Source organism: Triplophysa dalaica, chromosome 15, assembly GCF_015846415.1.
Source record: "Triplophysa dalaica isolate WHDGS20190420 chromosome 15, ASM1584641v1, whole genome shotgun sequence".
In the NCBI taxonomy this organism is placed as follows: Eukaryota; Metazoa; Chordata; class Actinopteri; order Cypriniformes; family Nemacheilidae; genus Triplophysa; species Triplophysa dalaica.
Window position 1 is genome coordinate 463,847 of NC_079556.1, and position 26,014 is coordinate 489,860.

General features: G+C 39.7%; 1 protein-coding gene across 4 annotated transcripts; it reads right to left on the reverse strand.

The window, feature by feature from the left end:
- Positions 1-829: 829 nt before the first annotated feature.
- On the reverse strand, positions 830-25,835 carry stxbp5b (syntaxin binding protein 5b (tomosyn)). 4 transcript variants are annotated; one of them, XM_056767236.1, is made up of 28 exons: positions 25,371-25,835; positions 24,112-24,209; positions 18,570-18,651; positions 18,358-18,458; positions 16,904-17,038; positions 16,339-16,402; positions 16,180-16,263; positions 15,667-15,790; positions 15,317-15,395; positions 14,917-15,071; positions 14,342-14,414; positions 14,111-14,258; positions 13,956-14,023; positions 13,795-13,835; positions 13,388-13,608; positions 12,440-12,624; positions 12,222-12,347; positions 11,993-12,144; positions 10,506-10,568; positions 9,050-9,106; positions 8,906-8,953; positions 7,444-7,488; positions 5,314-5,553; positions 4,883-5,240; positions 4,638-4,803; positions 4,438-4,549; positions 4,139-4,359; positions 830-4,028 (listed from the first exon to the last, which is right to left on the reverse strand). In XM_056767236.1, exons 1-28 carry the CDS (start codon positions 25,518-25,520, stop codon positions 3,987-3,989), a joined length of 3,438 nt encoding a protein of 1,145 aa, XP_056623214.1. In that variant the 5' UTR covers positions 25,521-25,835; the 3' UTR covers positions 830-3,986. The 4 variants fall into 4 exon arrangements, with proteins under 4 accessions (XP_056623214.1, XP_056623215.1, XP_056623216.1 ...); XM_056767237.1 differs by lacking the exon at positions 9,050-9,106; XM_056767238.1 differs by lacking the exons at positions 8,906-8,953; positions 9,050-9,106.
- Positions 25,836-26,014: the final 179 nt, after the last annotated feature.

The following is a 26,014-nucleotide window of genomic DNA, read 5'->3' on the forward strand; positions in this document are numbered from 1 at the left end:
TCTACCTGTTGTCCACAACAACATTTAAATGCCCCATTACTCACAATGTCTTCCTAATAAAATATTGTTGATGTTGCAGTGACATAAAATATACATTTTTATCATGCTTTTGTTTTGTCACATACTTAAAAAAAACAAATGTTTAGTACAATGCAATATGAGTCGCTTTGGATAAACGCGTCTTTCGAATGCAAACATTTATTATAATTTAGATATTTAAAATTTTGTGTTTTGTCTTATTTCAAACAATTTTATTTCAGACAAAAGTCCAATTTAGGCCTTCTAGTTGAGTAACACTGAGTTATAATAGTAAGACGGTAAAGATGCTACAAGTATATTGGTTCATTTGGGCATTATTATATTTTTATAAATATTAAATTATCCTATTGATTTGTTTTAGATATTATTAGCAATCCATGAAGCCGTATGTTTGATAATAATTTAATAAATTGACTGTTTCATAAGAGATATTTTTTTAATATTACCAAATAAATGGTTAAATCATAAATGCTTAAAAAAACATTATTTTCACTTTGTGCTTTAGGAAAATACGCTTTATATCATTCATCACCCTCTTGTTAATTCTTTAACGGTTCGCTGATTCAGATCTTCTTAAAATCCTGACAATATGTGATGCATACGTTCTTAAATTCTCTTGTGGTTTAAAGAGTTCATGTTTTTTCGGGCTTTTTTATTTACTAGAGTAGACCTTATCTAAATGAACTTCATTCTTGGGAGCCAGAAAACATCTGATTTTGGGTGTGAAACAGTGACATCTGGTGGCCACAGCAAGTATCATGACGTGTGCTCCAATCAAAACTGCAAGAACTGCATCTTTCTTTTACATTTATTTTCCATTGCACAGTTATGTCTATAAACATGTTTCCTAAATTGTTGGGCGGCAGCAGATTAAGACAAACATTCATGTGAAAGTTTGATTAGTAAAACTGTACAGTAAATTGGCTATGAGGAGAAAACCGGCAAGCCCACACATTATTTAACCCCAAGAACTTGTTTGACAAAATCAACTCTTCAGGACTGCATGTTTTCTGGGGTACATTATCAGCTAGTTACGTTCAAAGAATGTTAAAGAATCTGAACTTAAACAGCCTATAATAATATAGAGTAAATACTTGTGATTTGTTCATTTACAAACATCTCACTAGCATAAACAACAAATGATGATAAAAAAACGTAATGCAGGTTGTTTCAAGTTTGTAAACACAGGATGTCATGCTGCCTTTTGTGCAAGAGAAATCAGAGGTCAAACAGTACAGAAGTTGCCAATGAATATTCACAATCATCTGGTTCTTCTTAGACAACCGAGCCGATGGCGCAGCATAAAAGTGTTTCAATTCCACATCTGATTCATATGTACACAAGCCAAGTATCATCTTAAAACACACCCCTTCACTTCAAATAATATAATTAAAGTATTCCTTTGTAAATTTCTGAAATCAAAAGTAAATCATATATATATATATATTTTTATCTATATATCTGTATATTTCAAATGTATAAATATATTCAAATATCATTAAACTGACAATGAGGACAAATCTGAGAGTGTGATGCACCCTGTCATGTTCACCACTGACATTTGAGCATTTGTCTTGTTTTGGTCCTTCATAAAAAATAAAAATATGCCCAAAAATAATGTTAACATTCTTATCGTGAATAATAAAGAAATTGACAATACAAACTACAAAAATATTAATAAATGACATGGATGTACGTATAATATCAAACACATAGTGCAAAACCAAGGAACTGCTCATAGAAAAGAAACAAATATGAAGCGGAGAAGCTAGAGTCATTGCAAATGGCCATTATGGTAGATAAATACACAAACGCCAAGTTGCTCACAATATATATATACATATATATATATATGTGTGTAGACGCCATGATGTGTATTTGAAATAATAAAACCGTTGCAGATGGGAGGCTTCCCTTCCTTTCTTGAAGGATGGACATTAACAGCAATGCAACTCTTTGGAGTCTCCCAAGGTCATGGACAGACAGCATCATCCCTCTCAAGTTTGTCTTCAGAAGTTTTCATATGTACAACATTTGGCAGCAATGTGAGAAACAAAAACAAGAAACAGAAAAGCCTTGATATGCCTGACAGGAAAGCAACAAACTGAATCAACACAAATAGCAGCATTTTCCTGCACCTCATAAATAACAAAAAAGATTTGAGAACACAATCAAAATCTCGACAAATGAATTGTATCTTTAGTTTATATAAACATGAACATACACATATCGTGGAATACGTGAATGTTCACTAACACACACGTAGACACACACACAGGTCCAGGTTAGCATATATTCATGGGTCACAAAGCAAATGCAGATAAGAAGCCAGAGGGGGGGGCTGCTGACCGACAGTATCGAGTTGAATTGGACATGAAGTGGTACTTGCTCACGTCCACTGCGGCACACAGAGATATTCAGCTATATTCAAACTCTCTGTGAGAGGTGACGAGCTCATGCATTAGTCCGCTGTGAAGGCTTCGTAGAAAATAAACTGACGTGAGGAAGAATTCATCCGTCCTTTACTGATCATGACAACAATCACTGAGTGACATAGGATGAAATCTAACACTTTGAGTCCCCTTAAAACATACAGACACGCTCTGCCCGTTAGGAATCCTTATCCGGGAGCAGAGGAGCTGTTGCATCATGGGAAATGTTTTGCATATGCTTTGCGCATTCCACAGATGTCGCATTGGTAAGCTCTTATAGAGAGGACATGTCCATCATCAGAAGGCACATAATGAAATTCATGCCTTGCGCTTCTGAATTCTCGTTCGAGTGGCTTCATAAAAGAAAAAGAAAGCTCAGAACAAAAGGAACGTCTCTGTTTGTGTGAAACCAGTTATATAACTTTTTTATATAAGTTATAAGTTTCAGTGAATCTCACGAAAGCGTAGGCAGGTCACATTTGATCAAACAGGAAACAAAACAAACAAAAGGTGTCAATTATTTTTTGCACGTTGACATTATTTTGGACAATGAAGCGGTGACCCATCATTCCATTCATCTGTGGGACTTATGTTACATTCTCATTACGCGCTGTTTTTATCTCATAAAGGCAGTACTGATGCTAACGTGACCTTTTTTGTACGTTACATAAATGAAAGCTGTGCGTCTGCGGAGTGCTTCACCGTCATAAAAAGAATGTTTGCGGAGACAAACGTGACCTTCAGTGTCTTGGAATTTACACCTTGACGTTTCCTTTAGACAGCATCAGCTGCACAGGTACATCAGTCCGATCTGATCCATGTAAACAAACACATCCTCTGAAGGATAAACATGATCAGATCAGCATCTCTGGGCCAGACGACAAAAGAATCACATGATCTGTGGTAAATACATCAACTTTCAGCCCTTTAGAGATGAAATGAAAAGGTACTTCATCACACCGTACGTAAGACAATCCGGCATGTTTAACGGCTCATATAATTAACCTAAACAAAAGAAATTGAAATGCTAACTTCATAAATTGAAACCAACAGACGCAATCTACGCTTGCCCTAGTGACAGATTATCAGAAGCTTTTTGCTTGGCAATCCTGCAGACTTTAGTCCTTTGTGAGCTGTTTGTCTAAGTTTCCTTGCACAGTAATCGTCTCGTTCCCCTAAATGTCCCACAATGCTTTGTTTCGTACTTTCTTTGCAGACAGAATGGCAGTGAGAATGACAGCATGGCTGATGAAGATACAGGAGCGGGCAGCACCAGCGTCAGGTCTCCTCTGGATCCGTTTGAGAGGAAACTCAACCGCCACCAGAAAAGAAGGGACATTTGGGCGTGTTGCTCATCCGTTCCTTCCCTTCCTGACGTTCCTTTCTTCAGCACGAGCGGCGTTGTGCTGGGTGACAATGGCAGTTACTGGACATCAGAGAGAGAAATATACAGGAAGAGAAGAAAGAAACCGAGATGATGGATCTGCTGTCTTCAAGTGAGGGTCTGCTGGAACCTCAGAGCTGGTACCACTTCTTGTCCTTGTATTTGAGCATAATCTGGTGAGGAAACAGAGATGATGAACATGCTAAAAATAGCAGCGGGTCACCAATCAAAACAGTAAAATGTCTGACAGATGCTTAAATGAGTGATGTGGCCGTAATCTTACGTCATGCGCATGTTTGGAGAAGGAGTCTGCGCTGGACATCATGCCCGCTGTCCTCTCCTCCAGCTCGCCCAGTTTCTGTCCTCTCTCATCCAGAGCTATTCTCGCCCGCGCCAACTCTCCCACCACACCCGACGCTGCCCCCTTCATGCCCTCCATGCCACCCGGTCCTGGGATGTGCTGCGCCAAACTGCGTGAGGCCTTGCCAGCTGTCGTCTCGCCAACTGCAAAGAACAACAAAGATCATTCAGACGTTTATAAAGGTGGCATTCATTTCCGGTTTTAAATGCAAGATGGCTTACATAGATCCTCTCTGTCTAAGGACTGAGCGCCGCCGCCGAATAAGCCCTTAAAGAAACCTCTGTTTGGAGCCTCAGGGGTCTCCACTGGAGTAAACAGCTCTCCAAGCATCTCCTACACAAGTCAGACATTTGAAGATACAGTCATATTTACTGTTTAATATCAAACATACTGTACTGAGCACACATAAAATCAAGCTGACCTGCAGGTTGTCACATGTTTCTTGGCTGTAGGTGATTCTTTGGATCTCGGTGGGAGAGGTGAGGTACAGGGCTTGACCCTGGTTGGAGAAACAGAAGGTTCTGGCTATCCTCATGTCCGTCAGCGGAAGGTAGTTGACATCCAGCAGCGGCCGCAAACTCGGCAAACTAAAAAAGACGGTTTACAATCTTTGATGCCTTTTTATCTTCTGTGTCGGAGCTGTAAATAGAAGGTCCTTCACGTTACCTCAGGGTCATGATGTGTCCGTTGGCACAGAAGCAGGCGATGCAGAGCCCAGCGCTCACCGTCACCACGTCCGCTCTGAGAACGAAGGACGACTCGGTGATGTTGTGTTTATAGATGCAGTTTTGCGAGGGCAGGGCCACCACCTTAGCCTGTTTCTCGGAGCAGACCACAGCGTACTGGCAGTCCTGGTTCTCCTGAGACGACAGCGGAGAGGTGGGCCAGCGTCTCCTCTGTCCCTCTTTCTCCTCGTCCGGGGCGTTGGGGTCATTCCAGGGCTCGTAAACGTGGGGCATAAGGATGCCGCTGGAGTCCAGCTGGACCATGCGCAAAATACCTCCCTTTAAACGCGCTACCAAACCTGTGATAAAGTCAAACCGGTGAGCATCTTTTTAAGATGTCCATGCGTAAGGCAAACCGTAACACAGTCTTACCACAGAAAGAGATTCCCACAGACTGCTGCATCCTCTGCTCCGGTGCGTAGGGCACCGCGAGAGCAATAGCCAGCATGCTGCCCAGAGATGTGCCCACCCACAGACTGGGCACTGCCACCAGCTCACTCTTCTTGGACAGGGAGTCACAAAAGTAGAAGGAGGAAATGACCTCACGTGACTCCCTGTCAATGCTAGTCACGCTGGAGCTGCGCGAGCGGCTGAACGAGTTGTCTCTGGCGTCTGAGTACGGCAGGCCATCAGGGACAAATATGAAACACAAAATGTGAGAAATTAGTCCTATCAGAACCATCTCAGGATAACCGAAACCATAGAAGCCACAAATAATATTGCATGTATTGCAAACACGCCATCGACACACAAGTATAGTTTCTCTAAAGCCACCCTCAGGAAAACAGAAGCATTATATGAGCAATGTAACATGAACTCAAATTCTAAAGCGGTGAAAGTCTCGCAGGATCTCACAAAAAGTTCAAACATTCCCCCAAAATCAAGAGAACTTTTGTCTGCATGGAAAACAAAGTTTTTTATACCTTGTTAATAAAACCAATTTTAGACGACAACTTTTATATAATCTTAAAACATCATGATGTTTTGTGTCTGAGGAAAGAGAAACCTACACTATGAAACTTTGCTGTAATTTCGCAGCGGGTTTGCCAGTAACTTACTGTAGAATTAATGTACAATTTTGCTTTAAGCATAAAAGTACCTAGTTTAAGTATTTTTCTTTCATAAAACAAGACTAAATATCTCGGGTCACTTTCATGTTGTGTAAATGTATCGTACTTTAAGAAGTTTTAAATATTTTTACATGGAATAAAGATAAAAATGTAGTGTTGCTGTGCTAATGCCCGTCTCTTTTTGCTCACTTTGAATCTCAAAAGTCAAAGTGTTTTGATTTTGATTAAACTTATTGAAAACAATACTAATTGGAAAGTATATTAAGTACTAATTAAATCTACAGTAAGTTACTGGCAAAACTACAGCAAAGTTTTACAATGTATTTAATTGCCACAAATATAATATTAACATATTCAAAACAGGCTGAATTTTCTGAATGAATGACATTTTCTTCCTTTTGATTTTGGGGTAAACATTTAAAAAAATAAAAAAGTTATTGACATAAAATAAAGAACAGTGCAGACAAACACAACAGTAAGTGCTCATCTGCTCCGCTGTAAAGGATTAAAACACACAGATTATTGTTATTGTTTAAAACATGACATGGCTGCACAATACTGAAGTAAAAATCTAATAGACAGTATGAAAACTTGCTATATAATGTGATGTGAGATACGATAATCATTTAAGTTTTGTCAAATTAATTTGAACTATATTAAAACTAAAAATGATATAATTGTTGATCATCTCTCATACACATTCATGAAAGCATGTGTGTTTAAATCACTCAGTTATTACAATTATTGCGATTTGCACATTTGTTGTATCTCAATAGCTTCAATATAATGCGCAGCCCTGAATATGAGATCTGAGTTCAAAATCCAAACATGCTGTGCGTATTACATAAACCACATCTTTAAACAAGTGAGGAGTTAAACAGGAAGCAAAAAAGAGTATTTCAGGATCCAGTGAGCATTCAGTCAGCCGTGACGGGGCCACTCACGGTGTTCGACCTCACTGAAAGAAACGGCATGTTTCCTCCTGATTTCTGTCACATGACACGGTGTCTTATTGAGGAGAGAACGGGGACGCCGCAAGCGCCCATCTACATGAGAAAAAGTGAGTGTGGTGTATAACGATCTACCTAATTTCTGTTTAAACACAATAAAAGCATACAGAAGCTCTGCTCAAAACCTAGTGTGTTATCCATCGCTGTAATATTTAGATATGCCAACAAAAAGCTGTTGTAGACAACAAGCAGTATGATACGAAGGTGAGGCGCAATCCCAGAATGCACTGCGTCACGCACAGATAAAACAGGAGCAGACGTTACTCAGTTCTGGCTATGCAAGGCCATCTGTGGTTTGGTCAGAGCTCAACTTCACATCTCCACCAGACGCAGCTTCAGGGTTCATCGGCATTGAGACAAATCACCTGTAAAAGAATTACAGCCATTCCTAGAAATAATGAATGAGAGAACAAGACGCTTACCATCTTTCTGATCAGCAATCATGCTAATTTTCCTGGATATCTTAGCTGGAAAAAAGAATAACATTGTTCTAAACATACTTCTGTTAAACAAGACGAACATGATACATTGAAAGAAACATAAGTCCATTGATTAATGGGAAAAATAAGCAGGTTAATGAGGAGTTCATCAGCTAAACAGTGAAGACAGAGAGCAGCAATGAGCCCACCAGAAGCATTATAAAAGATGTTCCAATCTAGTACCATAACAAGGGTTGAGATTCATGCCCGGAAAACTGCGTTGAGATTAATGGCAGCGAAACCAGCACCCACTAAGCAACAGAACACCAGGTGCTTCATTCCTAAACCTCAGGATTTCAAGTGTACGTAAATCTGTCGATGATTTTTAAAGATCATTCTGAAATAATGATTTCGATGCCCTGTGTAGTTTTACCCTTAAAACGCAGCACAGCGGAGGACAGAAAGCCTGTAATGTAAACAAGATTAGACAAAGAAAACCATCTACAGCGATGATTCTGACCATTTTAGGATTAAAAGTCAACACGGAATGGCATTCTCAACTCATTTTCTATGAAAATTGCATCGAGTAAAAAATGTAATACGAGTGACCTGACATCAGAACCTGTTATTATAGTTTTGATTTAGTTTTATAAAAAAGGCTATTTAGTTTAATTATTTGTTTTATTTTTATGTTGCTATATAATATTAATTGATTTCTATTTTAGTTTTTGTTTATAATTATAATTTTAGTGCTTTAAACTTATTTCAGTTTATTCTTGAGGCAACATTTTACATTTTCTTTAAATTAAGTTTTATAAAAAAAAATTATGTCAATATTTGAATAGATTTCAATGAACAGAGACTATTTCAAAGTTAGATTTTTAGTAAACTAAAATAACCTTGATCAGAACACACTTCAATGGTTTTGAGATTTAGAATTGGACACAGAAGGTCATGTTCTTCATTGAGAGCATCTTACACCACATCCCAATTGATAACAAGATGACACAAGTCCAGTGTTATTTGCAATCATGGCCTTAACTTTACATTTACATTTAGTCACTTTGATTTCATTCATATTTCACGCTGTTGAATTAGCACTTTAACTATTGGCAAGACTTCAGAAAAGCTGCGCTATCAGCAACAGAAAACGATGACAAAAAGGAATTTGGCATTGGTTAACAGTATCCCTTAATGCAGCCGAGGCCACGACAGCTAATAATCCGAAATGGGTTCAAGCCTAAAGGTTAAGGAGTGAAATCTGCACAAGCAGTACTTTTCTACAAGATCGATTTCTCAAAGGTTCATTCATTCATTGCACCACCAAGCATTGCACCTAAGCAACCCCGTTTTCATTTTGGCTGGCTTCTTTGGTTAGTTCATTGGGTTAGTGAACAGCCCGCTGGATTAGTGCAGAGTCCCAGAGCTAACCCCAGACCGCTGTAATATAAACATGGTACAGTACCAAAGTCATTGGCAACACTCTTGGAGATCAGCCTGCTTTTGGACATCACTGAAAAATGTGTTTAAAAGAACCAGTCAAGGATAAGAACGGCACAACAGATTTGAGCGTGTTTCTGACATACGTGTGTAATTTCATGGACCGTACCCTTGGTTATAAACTTCTGTTTGGTGTCTTCATCAGAGTTGCACGGTGAACCGGAGCCTAAAGTCACAACACAGCCCGCATAACAATTTCAGACAGCCAAAGGTGTCTTATGTCATTTTTGGCAGCGACCTGCATATCAAAGTCAAATTCCTTCTATGTGAAATCTCCCTGCTCAGCACACCTGACTGGGATTCTGACTACGCCTGTACATTCTTTTCTTTTTGCTGTGGTAAAGACTTTTCAACCCCACTAGAACTTTACATCTAATGCACTGGGGTTACACTGGCTGTTTGTCAATACATCTTACATTTACAAGAGAAAAAACTGAAAACTTTTTATGCGGTTTGGCTGTTCATTTACACGATAACTGCGTTTTTGAGGACATTAAATGGGTCTCAAAGGGCAGGTTTTTGGAAAAGACGGCATAATCGTTTCCGCATAAACTCTGAAGGTGGTGTTTTGCAAAAATGATGAAGTCATATGTATGCGTATAACGCGTTCATTATGTAGGCATGCATGAGTATTGCCCAAACAACAATGGCGGCTTCCATGCTGTATGTTTGTACTGCGTGACAAAGTTATCATCATTTCTCCAACAAAAAGTAGATTTACTGCACCACTTCGAGACATAGCATTTATTTACACAAACTATAAACATACATACACACCGACAAAGTGTATTAAAGGCACTTTTACCTTAAAGGCGGGGTGTCAGATTTCCGAATAACGCTTGTTTAGACGAATTCAGTCCGAAGTAACAAAACAACCTTGTAGCCAATCAGCAGTAAGGTGCACAGGGTGGATATTAATCAAGCCGAGTGCTGACGAAGGTGAAAGATGGGGTTGTGTCTGTTTTGGTGATTTGAACATTAATAACGGCTATGAGAAATCAAACACCCCGCCTTTAAAACAGGGTGTGTGTCTGTACGAAGGCACTAAGTGTTTCTTTATAGTGCAACAGCGCCATCCATTGACCTGGCATGCATAATAAAGCGTTTTTATTTGTTTGCTCAGATCCGAGTAAATGCAGATTCTTTTGATAACACTGTCATGTGTACATGAAACTTTTCAAAAATGCAAAGGAAAAAGTTTTCAGTTTTTCATCGTGTAAACGTAGTCTTTAAGGCACAACTAGTGACACAGAGACTAAGAGACTATCCAACGTAATCTCATGGCAATTTAAAACTCTTTAACAAGGTGCCTTGATTATTGTTTTACTAGTAACACCCCTATGTGTAATTGAACACAAAGGAAAAAAGAATACAAATACATTATGTCTGTTCACATCGGGATTCATTTTCGAGTCAATGCGCTAAACGTTTGATTAAACAATCCAAAGTGGCTCTATTTCTGCAAATCGCATGAGAAGCTCACAGCAACTGATGTGAGGAAGAACTCCTCTTACTGTGAACAGCCTTTAAACTGTAGAAATAGACTGTGGCATTGGTTTCCTTACCTGAAGTCGGGGATTTGCATCTCTCTTCCGGAGCAGCAGGTCCTTCATTTCCATCACAAAGACCTGTCGAAAACAAACACATGTAAAAAGAAGAGCCAGGCAGAAAACATCTCAAAATCAACACAAAACACACAAGAAAGTGAAACGGAAGAATGCAGACGGATATAAAGAGAAGAAAAAGACCTTGATGGGTGTGTGTGACTTACTGATGTAAGACGAACGAAGCTTTTTCACAGATTCACAATAAAAGTTAGAGAGTCCGGACATGCAAGACTTCTTATGAAGAGTGTCTTTGTGAAACCACAGAGAGAGATGGATATTGAAAGGGTGAGACAAAACATTGACACAAATCCAACAGCTCGAAGGCCTTTGAACACCAAGAGACAACAGACTGGACACGGAACAGTTTAGTGACATTAAGTCAACATCTCCGACATTAGCCAGGCACAAATCATCCATTCAAATCTACTCAAAACTATCAGTTATGATTGTGACACAACTGATGTGTGAGCAACCAATTATCAGTACTGGATGTGAATTCAGTCTGTTGGGCTCCAAGTGTGTCAAAGATTAAAACTCAGACGAGTAAACAACAAAGAGAAACAACATGCAGACAGAAATCAGACATCATTCTGTGAGATTAGGGGCAGGCGGTCAGAGATGCGTCACACCTTGTATACCGTTTGCTTTTACAGTAGGGCTGAAACTAACCTTATTTTTTTATTCGATTATTTGAGTCATTATTTCTTTGATAAATTGTAATTACAATATTTGCTTATAATAAGTAAATCAGATATGGGAAAAGTATACACAACTGTAGCCTTCTCCCAAAATGTTGTGAATGTCTCTATTAACACACCAGGTGAGATGATTCAGGTGTGTCATATAAGAAGCAACTGACAATAGTCCCAAATGTGGGTCGGCCAAGGAAATATTTTTTTTATACCCATAAAAAGTGAGATATTTGTCATTCAAATGTAGTGAAGTACAGTAAAAAGGAAAATAAAAAATGTGTACTCAAATTTATAAAATACTCAAAAATTATACTTAAGTACAGTACTGAAGTAAATGTTCTTCGTTACTTCCCACCTCTGAACTAAATAAACCACCAAATCAGGGTATTAAGACTATTATGTGCTTTGCAAAGTGCAAACGCCACAAATTGTGTTTTACTAATATACGCAGCTCATGCTGCATGGAGAGACACGTCTAAAACCATCATTTTAAAAGGGAACAAGACGCGCTTGATTTATAACTGCGCAGCTCGCAAGTGACGTTACAGACCAACTAATCGATAATAAAATTCATTGATAACACATTTCATTATGGATTATTTTCAATTTTATCGATTAGTTGTTGCAGCCCTACTATACAGTAATAATCATGTCGGCGAGTCACAGAGAGAGACAGACAGCAACATCCATGCAATGGTTATTGTTAGTTAGAAGTTGACGGTTAGTTAAAGGCGAGGCTAGGTTGACGCTCACCTGCAGAGGGCTGTCTGGCTTTGCGTGGTGAGTGAGGCTGTCTCTGGTGAGGATCCGACGGTGAGTAGAGTTCAGCCATGCTCACGTTAAGAAGAAGAGTTTTCTGGATGTAATCGACTACGGCAAGACCATAACCGTTACCAAAAACAACTCTGTGCAACACAAGACAAATAAATGAGACAAATACGTAAAACTTTAATATCATCATTCTGGTAAACGAGCGACCTACAGGCCATACGCGGAGTTGATAGATAGGCTGGTGATGGGCTGTGGGGGCTCCCCGCTGACCCACACCAGCTGAATGACCAGCTCAACCTGATAACCTGGAGACTGCTTGAGAGGGGAACTTCTAACCCTGCTCACACACAACATAAAGCAGAAGGTCAAACGAACACAGCCCAACTAAGAGTTAGCATCCTCCTGTAGGCAAACACACAGGTGACGTACTTGAGACAGGGCACGTTGTCTCGGAGACCATCAGAGGAGTTGTTGCTGCTGGTGGAGGGGTGGGATTGAGGCAGGCTGCTCTGGGGGCTGGATGAGGTTCCTGGAGTGGAAACGGTGGATTGCTCACCTGGGCCCTCTGGAGACTCCACATCATTCAGCTCACACTGCATACGCATCTCCAGAAGCTACATACAGAGAGGGCAAGTGTTATTTACTTCGTACACAAATTCACACACTATAGAGACTAAAGTATTAGAACGCCCCTTCCTAATAATCATGTTGATCAATTCAAAGAAAGATATTTGGAAGAATGAACTTTTTTTCAATTCTGTGACATCATTCACTGCCATAGTAGGAAAAATGAAATGGTACTCAAAGATCCCTGGAAATGTTTGTGTTGCTAAATTCTTCAAAATATCTCATTTGTGTTTACCAGAACTATGGTAGTGGATGATGAAAATGGTTAACATTCTTACAAATATCTTACTTTGTGTTTAACAGAACAAAGACATTTCTATATGTTTGAAACAACCCGAGAGTGAGTAAATGATAACAGAATTTGTATTTTTGGGTGAACTATCCCTTTAAGATTTGTGCTCACGGAAATGACTAAAGTAGTCAAACCTGTTTATTAGGGTGTCCCAATACTTTTGTCCATATTGCTCATTTATTTTCAGAGTACTCATAACGGCATGTAGAAATGCTATCATCCAGCCCCAGTCCTGTGCATTAAACTATCAAGAAGAATCAGTCCATGTGGGAGTTATATATAGATCCTACCCTTAATATATTCTTCTAGTTATAAAGCACAACCCTAGCAACACCAAGCTCGTGGGTTCCCTGGTCCCGGAGAATGCAAATGCCCATTTAATGCAAAGACTAAATGTTATGTGAGTCACTTTGAATAAAAGCAGCTACTGAACGCGTTCATGTAAATGCGGGTCAGACCTGAACCACTTCAGTGGTGACCTCTTGTTTGCTGAACCTGTAGACGATGACGTGAGCCGAGACTCCAGCCACACAGAGCACTCGGCTCTCCGGACACCAGGACAGGATCTGGATGGCGAACGGATCTTCGTCTACAATCTCAGTGCTGGATTTCTCTTCTTTAGCGCGGGGTTTCTCGAACACCTTCAGTGTCTTTAGTTTATACAGCACCTGCAACATTACTGACCACACCGCAGAGACCTTATTATTTAATCCATTATCAAATTATCTTTATTGATTGATATTACTTTTTATCTGATCAATCACAGCAGGCCCGGGAGGAATTGTGCATGGGTCTGATTGCTGTTTTTGTCAAGCTGAAAGATTTATATATATAAAAACTGACTGTATGTGTGAGAGAAACTTACATGCCGACGCGTCCCAAAACTTGACTGATCCATCAGCATGTCTGTTATTTTCAAAAGACAGAAGAACAACAGTCCTGAATTGAGGGGTCACTTTCCTCTCCAGCGCAATTATTGAATGTTAAAGGTCTTCTCGCTCCAGCAGAGAGTTTGGGATCACTTACCCAGTGATGATAATCTCTGGGTAACTTAGTGTTCCCTGGCACCAGTTACCTCCATTAATAGGCCATTCCTATACAAATAAGTTTAAGGATCAATTTCGTCACAAACCCCCAAAAAATCCTATTTATCTGTCCACATGAGAGGCCCTAAGCATCACCTTCTTACTAAAGCCCTGCCTCGTCTGTCTGGAGCCCACTGAGTAAAGTGCAGGGATGAGATCAGCTGGACAGTCCACAATATATTCACAGCAGGTCACCGGAGACTCGTGGATGGACAGAGGATATGGATTCTCAAAGATGGGATACCTGATCGGAGAGCTGGTGATTAAACATCAGTGTGTGGACGAGAGAGAAATAACTGCTGTGCATCACGCCGGGTGTTTACTCACCCGATTTGTGCAAGATCAATAACTACTAAATCCTTCTCCAGTAGGACGACAACAGCATAAGGCTCCTGGAAATCTGCGTGAACACATTATTTTAGAAAAGATTATTGATTTTATTATTAAATACTACTACTTTTATTACTATTGATTTTAGATTTGATTATTGATTCATCTATTTTAGAATACAAAGAGAGTCTATGCAACGTGTTCGAGACTTCGTTCAGGCTGGATTATTATTTTTAGATGATTCTGGCTAAACAGGACCATAATGAAGAGGGCGATGATCTGAATGCACTTGTATCTGGGCAGTTAAGAATATATTGAACATTTTGTGCTGCTTCATGACTTGCAGTCATATGAAAGTAACCACATGTTTACAGCGAGTCACCGCTCTCATCACACAAGTTTTTTATGTTGCATTGCGTAACGTGTTTACATAAAAAATGTTGCAAAAATGTTATCCATCATTACTTCTTGTGCGTACCCTTACATTTTGTGGCATCTATCATGCTTGACACCGTATTAAATATAAAGGTTATGGGAAAGGGGTCGGGGTTACAGGAGGGTCAGTGACTTGCCATTTGGATATGGGGTTTCACACAGAGTGAGGAAATCTACTATAGGATAGTCCATCTCCAGCACTGCAGTGCTCTTGCCATGCATCACGGTCAGACAGGCTCGTCTACCCACTGTATCATATGACAAACCTCCGCTCAGTATCATGAAAGGGTCCCTGACAAAACAAATGAAGAAATCTCAATGTTCCATGATGCAGGAGGAAGCAAAAGGATTTAACATCAGCATTTCTTTCAGTGATTACACATGAAACTGAACTTCAGGAACTCGAGAAGCTTTACATTGTAGGTATGTCGATCATGCGTAATACATCACGTTACACCTGTCAAATCCATAAAACATAAACAATTGTGCAAGACGGTCTCCATCAGTCTGAAGTGAATGCATCATGCTGAATCTCACCCTGCTCTGGTGGTTTTGTACTCCACTTTCAGGATGGGTTTACACGGTTCGGGCTTCTTTCCATCCTTGGCTTGTTTACCTGGGAGTAAATATTACAATTAAACGTATACATTTTAGCAAGTGCTTTTACCCAAAGCAACATAAGTGAAAATGTTCTTCTTTGATGTTAAACAAGATTATGAATTCAAGATTATGAATTTTTGTGTATAATGACTTGATTTAGCGGCCAGTACCGACTCCATTATTGCATAATCTTGTTTTGTGCTGCGTCTGGCGCAGAACTCACGCCCTTCACCTTGAAGGTCTTATATTTGCACTTTTGGAACAGGGTTTGTTGTGCAGAAGCTTACCATGCGGTGTAATGATCTGAGCTGCCTTGGCAGGAGCGCGCACGTTCCATGTGGTAAGCGTGCCATCTGAGTGACTGCACACAAACTGTTTCCCCTCATGGTGCCAGGCCACAGAGTGGATCGCCTACAGGCCGACCAAAGGAGAAGTGATGAAACGCAAAGAAAGCAGGTCATGTGAACTACGACGCAGCAAAAAATGAGTCTTGAAGTTCTGAATAAATCAGCTCTTTTTCCTCTCAAGCTCTTAGACAAGAAGTCAATATATGCTGAGCTTTCATAAGAAATAAATATCTCAATCCCACCGCACATAAGGTCTCTGATAACTCTTCAAAATCTATCGGCCACCGTGTATATTAGTTCAGTTTTAAATACTATTGTGTACGTGTTGTTAAGATGCACACAGTTTAAAGTTTCTGTTCGTACTTGCTCTCGATACAACACGTTTGTACACAATAAATATGATTGATCAGATGCATTTCTTTACCAGTTTTACTATGAAATACAAGGCCTCACCTCATCATAGTTGTAGCGATAATCAGCCTTCTTTGATTTCAAGTCCCACAGCACAACTATGCCACACTCAAAACCAATTAAAAGCTGTGAAAGAAACGCAACATGATGTGATCTGAACAATCAGAATTATGTTTATTCTCTGGGAAAATGCCTTCGTACTTTTCCTTCATCCATGGGGTTATCGCTGATGTGAACTACAGGTCCAGGGTGCGTCTTCGAGGACCTGTTGAAGAAAACCCAGAGCTCTTATCCGTCTCTTTATTGTGAGAAAATGTGCCAACACCTTTTAACAATATTTTATAAAAATATTTTTAAGTCCCATTGCTTGCTGGTTTGGGTACAGCAAAAACCATTGATGTGAGTTTCATGAACCATCTCCAGGCTTCCCTGACAGCAGAAATGATTCTGCCATGATGGAACAAGTGGATCTAGGGACAAATAGACGATGGCCGTCCCTAAAGTCCCGTTCACATTGCCTATGACTGTCGCCGGTCCCTTTTTTATTACAGTGCTGGGAGGCGAAGTAACAGAAATGAACGACACTGCTGCTAGATGTCAATATGGAATGACATCACATCAGTTTCATGCCTTAATAAATCGTATATAACTTGTGAAATGATCAATCACGTTTCACAGCACATTAAAAGATGAGAGAGGGAGAGGGGAGGACAGAAACGTGAAGAGAGATAATTGTTGCTGTGTCTAGACAGACTCAGACACTCACAGTTCGATGGCTTTGTTCCACATGATCACGTAGCCTGAGAGGGTGAAGGACTCCACATTGACAATGTGAATGTTCCCTCTTTCTGTGCCCACGTACAGCCATTTACTCTGAAAGGGCAAATGGCAAAACGTGATCCTGTCAAAACACAACGAGAGAACCAAAGTGAGATATTTATGGCCATTATCTCATGAAATGGTGAACATTGAGACTGATTTGTGCTTCAGGGTGCTCTGAGGATGAAACGGCAATAACATCATAGTGAAATCTGCCAAAATGAATGAGTCATAGTTGATAAATCACCCAATATAACATTGGTGACAGCACTGCATTACTTCTGTTGTGCAACAACCATAACAAGTATCAGATGATCTGAGGACACCCAAGAAAAATATAAAATAAAATCTTTACCAAAGTTTAGAAACACAGTTTGTCAATGGAGAGCGATCAGAATTGTGAAAAGTAGCTGTTGGAAACCAGTTTTAGAAATATTTTGATTACGGAGGACTTCTGAAGTGTATTTTTACAGTTGTATTTTATGAAAGGCTGGAAAGTTGTTTATAAGAAAGAATAAATTGATATTTGGCTACTGCTTAATGTGAGTTAAAGGCAGGGTGGGTCATCCTGTAGAGATAGTTTTTGTCATGTTGGTTGAAAATCTCTTTATAGTGGTCAAATAATATTTTATAATTATATATCGTCTGTGAAAGGCATAGGAACAAAAGACATTCGCCCAATCAAAACGTTCTGGCCTAAGGCTGTGACTGGTCATGTGTACATTTTCAGCCAATGTATTTTGCATCCCACTGCGCACCCTGTTCACGCAGACAAATTGTGCAGGTACGCTCAGATCCGCTGTGTCAATGTAGGGAGAATGGTGAACAATCAGCAACAATCTTGCGGAAGCGCCAACAAGTAAATCTACAAAACTAAAGTCAGTTTTTGGCAAATAAGTGACGAAAAATCATCTGGATCATGAAAGAGGAAAAACTAAAATGGTTTCAGTTTTTACACGAGGAAGACAACTACGGCAGGCAAAGTGTCTGAAAGACAATACCACGGTTGCTCTCTCTTTTGGACAGGTATGTACATGCTTCGAGAAGAATTAAATCAATTTAGTTTATAATTTGTTATGTGGATTTACAAAATACATTCATTTGTTTGGAGGAGGTGTATCTTTGGACGGCGATCGCATAGCGGGTGGGATTATAATTTCAGTGCTAGCAGGCTTAAGATATCACCTTTTCAAATCAATCCCCCACCTTTAACACAAAAGTCACTTTGGGCAAAGTTATTACAGGTAATTGCACTTGAATTAAATTTTCTTTGTTCTCTGAATAATCAAAATAAAGCCTCTTTTATAAAGATTAAATCTGAATACATTTTGACTTCATGTTGACCATCTATTTCCATTTTTAGGCAGAAAACATCTTAAGACATCTTCAGAGTATACTCACCTTTCTCTGCTAAATTTAAGCGAGTGGAGAATGGCTGGTAGCTTTTGCCGCAGATTCCATAAATGAATACTGTCATCTGCCAAAGCACTAACCAGCGCTCCCTATCAAATAAAAACATCCAAAATCATTTCAAATGTACAGCCTAATTCACAACACACTAAACAATAGTTGAATAATTGAATAAAATCACAGATGCTCAAGGAAAAACTCACTTCATTGACAAGAAACCCCAGCTGGATGACGGCCGATCCGCTCTCATGCTGACAGTAACACTCCACTCCTGCTCGGCCAAATCTGTGTACAGCTCAGTTCAGGTCTATACATCCTATAGTGGACTAATTATTGAAATAACGGCATTAAAATGTTCATTTGTGGAACTTAAAGACTGTGCCCAGTTCATCTAAAAATGAACGTATAAATCTTGAACAAAGCTCATCCTTTCAGCTATCCATAAATGACTCAGAATAAAGAGGGTAAACTGACAAAGCGAGGCACTAAAGGGAATCTGTGTTCCCAGAGGCCTGTGCGCCGCCACATCAACAAGGGCTTGGTCCATTGACTTAACTAAAAGGATTACCCAAAATCCCTTAGCAGCGTCTTGTCAAATCTGCAGTGCAAATGTTCCTATAAAGCCGATACAACACTGAAGCAATGTTCTTAAATGATTCACCACAAGAACAGGAGTCGTCTGTTCATGAACTGGACTTCATGGCACGCACAGAATAGTACTGTACAACACGTTTTAAGCACATTTTATTCAGAGAGCAAACTGCCAGCTTGAGGATAATACAATTGTGTTTTGCTGTAGATAGAGTAACAATAGCGCACTGCCACTCAAAAAAACTGTGCAGTAAACACTGGGCTTTCTCCACCGCACTGAATCAGCGGTTTCCTGCGACAGCACACTCATTTCCTCTGATGTGACTTATAACTGTGAAAAGACATACAAGACCCGAGTTCTCGGCGTACTAGCTTTTGTGATCCGCCTGTAATTTACTAACTCTGTTGCTTAGTCTAACACAGGAAGCGGATGAGGTCATTTATCTCTGCTAAACAGATCAATTATGGTAAAGAGCGATGGCAGGACTGCACAGGAAAAGAGCCGTTTAACTCATGATGAGTTCACCTTTCTGATGAAACAATAAAACGGTATGTGAACAAGAAAATGGCAGAACGCAAACGTGGAAAAAAATCTGGAGTCCAACCGACGTTTACTACTTTCTTGCATTACTTCTCTACGGTTTATAAACAAGTAACAAAAGCTAACATTTAGTCATTTTAGAGTAGCATTGTACTGGAAATGCAACAATATGGAAATATTGCACATCACTATGCCCGATATGTGTTTTTATTATGGCATATTGCAATTCAAATATGTTAAATGTGGCCTAGAGGAGCAGGCTGATGAAATGCTTTGAGATAAACTGCTTCCAACATCGACAAACTTAGAACAATATTGCAAAATAATAATCAGAGTTTCCGCTAGGATTTTGTGAAACTGTGGCGCTTGGTGACGTCACATGCTAATTTACATGTTCACGACATCAGTTTTAATACTGCGTTCAATACACCTCTGAAGTGGGATAATTCCCACCACAAACACGGAAGTAATGAATATATAGTAAGTAAATGATAATAGCTGAAACACTGATATTGATATAGAAAAGTTTGCTTTGTCCAGTCAATGACATTTAGCATCCTTTCAGACAGATGGAGAATTAAAACTTGTCCTCTCCCTTCACATGCAATGATGGGAAACTCAACATGGCGGTTCACACAGCAGGCCTTCACCATATTTGGAAAACGGACTAAATAAATTACAGGGAGCCGTTATAAACAAGTTGCAATGGACCACGAGTTCATTATTAATTTATGACTCAGGCCCTTGACCAGACAGTTTGTCCATAGCTCACGGCTCTGTGTCTCTGAGAGCCCTGCTAGGGTTGGCCAACAACTCTCAAATCAGCCCAAACAAACAAATCTTCGTCAGCAGTTGCTACAATGTCAAACCAAACAGAAACTTAACTATAGTCAAATTGTCTTTTGCTCCTAAAATAATCATATATTATAATACATAATACATCAATGCAACTGTAAACAAAGACACTTTTGAAAATGAAATGCTCAAGTAAAACAAACACATATGTTCATTTAAATACTGCATTTTTGGTTTCTGGTTCTAATGTCTTCTAAACTCCAGTTGGCAACAATTTCTGGAGCATCATGTTGCCAATCACAATGCATGACTCACTTCAAACAACAGGGGTTTCCGCTGAGAGCAAACAGCCGTGCAATCTGATAAGGAGGCTGTCATACTGTATGCGCTAATAACACACCCCTTAAGTGCAAAAGATTACAATGCAGCTAAAGCATGCAGACAGGCTTGTCAACTTTCCCTGCAACTATGAATATTTGCTCCTGGGAACCAAACTCTCTCAAAGGAGAAAATAGAAGGTAGGAAGCAGAGTTATAAGCCCAAAAGCTTGAAAGAGGAGGTGAGAATTAGTCAGAGAACGCAGAGCGAAAGTTTGAACAAAACTTTCACAATTCAAATTCTATGTAGCAAGTTTATTTTTTACAGTATGTGGTTATGAGGCTTCATGTCCTTTGTCTAGGGTTCATTACTTCGGGGCAACCCAATTAAAGACTTATAATCTTAAACTTATAATTTTAATTATAACCAAAAACATATTCAGATATACAATGCTGGACCATAAATCCTTTAGATGATTTTTGAGCCTCTTTTTCATATGTTTGACTGGATAAAATTTATGATCAATTTTATATCAAACTTAGTTCACCTCTTATGCACATTATCAGATCCGTCAAAAAAAAAAAACTTGACTGGTCGTTAGTTGGAATATTAGACCTAGAACATTGACACAACACACTCATGGGCATCAGTCCATTCTGCCAATACTTGCCACCAAAGGAATAAATAATCATTACCTTAATATCCATCAGTTTTTAAATCCACATCATTTGAATATCATGACATCAATTACTTATCAAAGCCAATTTTCTAAGTTTTGATTTCCCAATAAAAAAATCTATTTTATATGATTTCTGAAATTGAATCTGAGATTTTGTCTCATATCTATAAAACTGTTGTGTTGACTTCATAGCTTGCCCTCTCTCTTCTGTCTAAGCAGGACATCAGGAGGTTTCAGAGTGATAAAGGAGAGCGAGGATCTGTCCAAACAAGATTAAGAACAGTAATCAAACAGGCCCTGGTGCCTTAAACAAACTCTGGAGGAGTCTCAAATGGTCGTTATTTAAAGCTCTTGGAGCCGGATGCTGCCAACCGCTGCCTACAAGAAGAGCAAAGAGGAAAGGGTCACACATCACAGGGCGGTCGACACTAAAAATACCACTAATGAATTCCTAACACCTAATCCCTAATCATTCATTTTATAAGTTTAGCATTGTTAAAGCAAATGTACAGAGAGAAATGTAAGATATGTTTTCTGTACACGTTTCCTCCTCTAGAGGAAGTCTGGGTTTCACCTCCTACTGCAGACATATTTCTCATTGGTTTGTATTTCAATAAAATAATACAATTTAATTTGTTTAATTGGAACAAACAATAATGTCTTTGTGCATTAAAATGTCACTGCCATGATGTTGGTACAGCGTGTTCTGATTCACGTGGTTTTTAACCCTGCCAGACCATCAGCTGACTGTATAAAGTCCATTTAACTGTACAGCATACTGTGTTCAACTAGAAGACTTGGAGGGAAGGTAAGAAAGCTACATTCTTCAAACAATGAGAGCAACTTCCTCATTTGGTAAACCACGGTGGTTTGTGGTGCTTCTATCCACAAATGCCAAAGATGATTTCCTCACTAGAAAGTCTATGTAAAGCACTGCATTTCGCACAAAAAGGTAAAACAAATCTGATTTCTATTGTGGTACAAAGTATCATGAAGAAAAAAGGCGAACTTCAAACTCAACTTTAGTTATTCCTAAACATTTGCATTTTCAGCGATTGATACTGCTTGAAGACTTTGCTTCAACATGCACACGATTTCATTAGATAGCACAGAATTAGAACAACAAACATTCATCGACAATCAATTAGCAACACATTCATGCATGAAATTAAAAAAAATGTTTGTTTCTCAGCTCTGTAATTGAGCAAACTAACAAGCAGCTGTAGTGTGGAATATAACAGAGCTCTTATCACATGTTATGGTGCAGCCAAGACACGAGGGGCCAAGAATCCTGTCAAATTAGATATTTGCTATTCGTAAATACCACATTGAGTTTGTGTCGGCTGAACTGGGGGCGTGTTTCCCAACGCTGGGAGCAATGAGGCAAATCGATTCATCTTGTCTTTTGATAAATAGCCCAATCGGCTGAATGACAACGAGCAGATCAGCTCACTTCAGCACGCCAACAACAGCAACAGCTTTAGCACATAACACTACTGACCTCACAACAATGACCTGGTGGTGGGTAGCTTGTGAGTTCCATTGACAGAGTAAAGTCATTCATGATACACAACCCGCCTTTATGTAAGCAAAATGCCAATGTCTCCCACTCTCCACATGAAAATCAAATCTTGCAACCAAACAAACTCTGTAGAAGATCAAAAGCGTTTGTTGCAGGATGGTTGGTTACACATTTAACGGGCGAAATAAAACTGCACAAAATGTTGTTTGGAACTTTTGTGCCATCGCATCATCTCGCCTTCGTTGTTTTTGACAGAAATAATAGCATGGCCAATATCTGAACATGAAAACATTCTGAAACAAGCCGCCGCTTGGCCGAGCGTGTGTCACTCTAACAGACGTGCCCAGCACGACCAGTGATGTTTCCAGCACGTGTTGGGTGGTTTTCTGGCAGACAGTCGGCAGCACCAATGATGAGACGAGCTGCGCGACATATGGCGGCAAAGCTGCTTATGCCACAGCGGAGATGTCATTAATGAGCGCAACTCCTCTAGAAAAAAAGACCCTACGCTTCTAGGAAATGTGCTTATGAAAACAAGAATCTGACTCTGTACGAAACTCGCTCTTTTGATTTTAACCGCCTTAACTAAATTGACCCTCTTAATTATGACAGAGACATAACGTATATGAGCAGTTTTGCAAACGTGTGGGATTTATTAATATTTATAGCGATACTGCAACATAGCTTGTCAAGGTCTAATACACCGTTAATAGAGAATTTAAATATGTTTCTTTTTTTAAGGGATTTGAAAAAGTCATTGATGTTTTGATGTCAATGGGGTTTTATTATTAGATATCAAGACTGCTTTAACATCATACTGTAGTCTGGCTGCCATCAGCCACGTGGCTCTCTAGAAATTTGCATCAACGGTTATTTAAAAGCTCATGTCGGTCAGTCACAAATCCTAGACATGTTGATCTGCTCGGGCTCATTTTCCCACAAGCTTCGGTGTCTTTCCTTCAGCTTTAATGATAGATCGAGACAGTGGCTCCTGTGATGCTTCTCTGGGGTAAATATTCATTTCTCCTGCGAGAACAGCATGACTCTTAGAAGCTGATTCACCAGAGGATGTTGTTACTGGTCTTTCCCTACTTGCAACCACTTATGCAATCAAAAGTTTTGTGGAGGTTAGTATCAGAAAACTGCAAATGCTTCAAGCAACTAAACTAAAGTGAGCATCAAGACTTCCAACAAACACAGGTAGGAAGATTGCTTGTGTGTAAAAGCGGATACACATTTGATTTGACACTTACTTGTCCAAGTATGCTTGGCTTTTGCTAGCCTTTAACCAAAGGATACAGTCTTAGGGCTCCATTTTGTGTCCCAATAGCCAGAATTTTCTGTACGGGGTCGAAAGCCATAGAAGAGGGTTGATAGGGAAAGCCATGTCGTATTGTCTGTAAAAACAGAACAGGTTTTGCGTTACAACATGCGATGAAATTCGTTAGCCCGTCATCATTATTTGCTCTTTTAAGCTTCTGCGGTGAAATTCTATCTGTGAAAGACAAACACAGATAATTTAAAGAATCTTTGCGTTCGTCATACATTGATCAAAGGACATACGAGCTAGCTTGGAAAGATTTTTGATGAGATATTCAAAATACCTGCGACAAGCCAAAAGTGAATTCAATAAATTGATAACACCATCCTCATATCTCCATTATAGCTTGAGTGCTCGAGACAAGTCTTTCTGTTAAGTCACTCAATAGAAAATACTATTAATTAAAAAATCAGAATATATTTTCTTCCTTGAATAAATTAAGTGTCATTAATCTTTACATTGTCAAAGCTTTAAAACACACAATTAATCGGCATAATCGCAATTATTTAATATACGATTAATCGTCAACCTAATGTCATAATCGTGAACCATAATCCTGTGAGAAAATAAGCAAAACAGTACCATGATACTTTTTTGCATGGCTATCAAGAAACTGTGTGCAAACATTTAATATTTAATAACATTTCACATTGAAACAGGTGCTGCGTTCACCTTTAAACTCATTTTGTTTCAGGGGTCAACCGGCAAGTTATTAAGATTTTCAAAGGCAAATCAGATCAATTCTCACGTTTATTTTCAAGAACCCACATAACAATTTACAGAAGTATACTTTAGTATTTACTATAGTAAACTGAGTAATTTCTAGTACTACACCAATTTTAAATAAAATGTCTTATATCCGAATTAAGATAGACACACTTTTAAATCACATTAGGGTACAAGTATTTCTGGAATGACAAGATTTTCACGCCTTCATCTCTGACAGAATGAGTCAATCAGATTGTCTCGTGATAACTTTAATCTCATTCCGCTTCTCACCGTGCAAAAGTCATGTCCACCTCAGATTAATGCATCCCAAAATAACCCCCGCCCGCCTGTCACCTGTCATCTCGGACAACGACGTGATTGAAGTCGATTAAACTCACCCGAGGTGATAATTCCACTCGACGACCGACTTTGACCGGTTTGATATCGGTCTCGCGCCACTGACAACAACACTGAAGGTTCAACACAAACACTACTTTACACTTTATTAAAGCACAGTACACAATCACACCTTGCAAAGCTGGAAATGCTCTGACTGCATGGTCTCCTGAACCATGTCATTCTCCCGGTTTCCCGTCTGTGAGGACGCGGCGGCGGCGGAGGAGGAAGAGGACGCCGCAGTCAAACCGTCCAGCACCTTCCTGATATTAAACTTCTTCATGTCGCCACCGGCAATCGCGATATTCAACGCAAAATCTGCATAAACGGAAAGTGGCGGAGACGCAGCTACACAAGCGCGCGCTGTGGTTGTGTTTTGCCTCACATGTCAGGCGGTGTTGTCATCCCGTCTTCATGCCCGCACGGATGTCATAATCCCGCACTCATTCCCTTAACACGACGGCAGGTCGACTATCGTTTGTTTTGCATCGTAATCGTGCCACGGACGGTGTAGGTTTGGCCGATCTGGATGTTTACTGTACCCTCCCCTCGGTCGCTTCCCCCCGCTGCTAACGCGGAAACGCAGAGCGCTGCAATCACCGACACGCGCATGCGCTCTCGCGGCGACACCCGGATGTGCTGCGGCGCACTGACTCCTGATCAGCCGCGGCGGGATCTGTAATATAACCTTCAGAAAAGTCAACAGGACCGACAGCAGACTGAGATTATGACAGTTACTACAATAGCTTTCATGAGACACATATGTTGGTGTTAAAA

Excerpts from the sequence above, each read along its gene's own strand:
- stxbp5b (XM_056767236.1), bottom strand. The coding sequence starts at position 25,520 with ATGAAGAAGTTTAATATCAGGAAGGTGCTGGACGGTTTGACTGCGGCG. Across the intron at positions 13,836-13,955 it reads CCAGAGATTATCATCACTGG|ACATGCTGATGGATCAGTCA; the intron begins GTAAGTGATCCC and ends TGAAAATAACAG. Across the intron at positions 8,954-9,049 it reads ACAGAAGTTTATAACCAAGG|TGATGTCCAAAAGCAGGCTG; the intron begins GTACGGTCCATG and ends CACATTTTTCAG.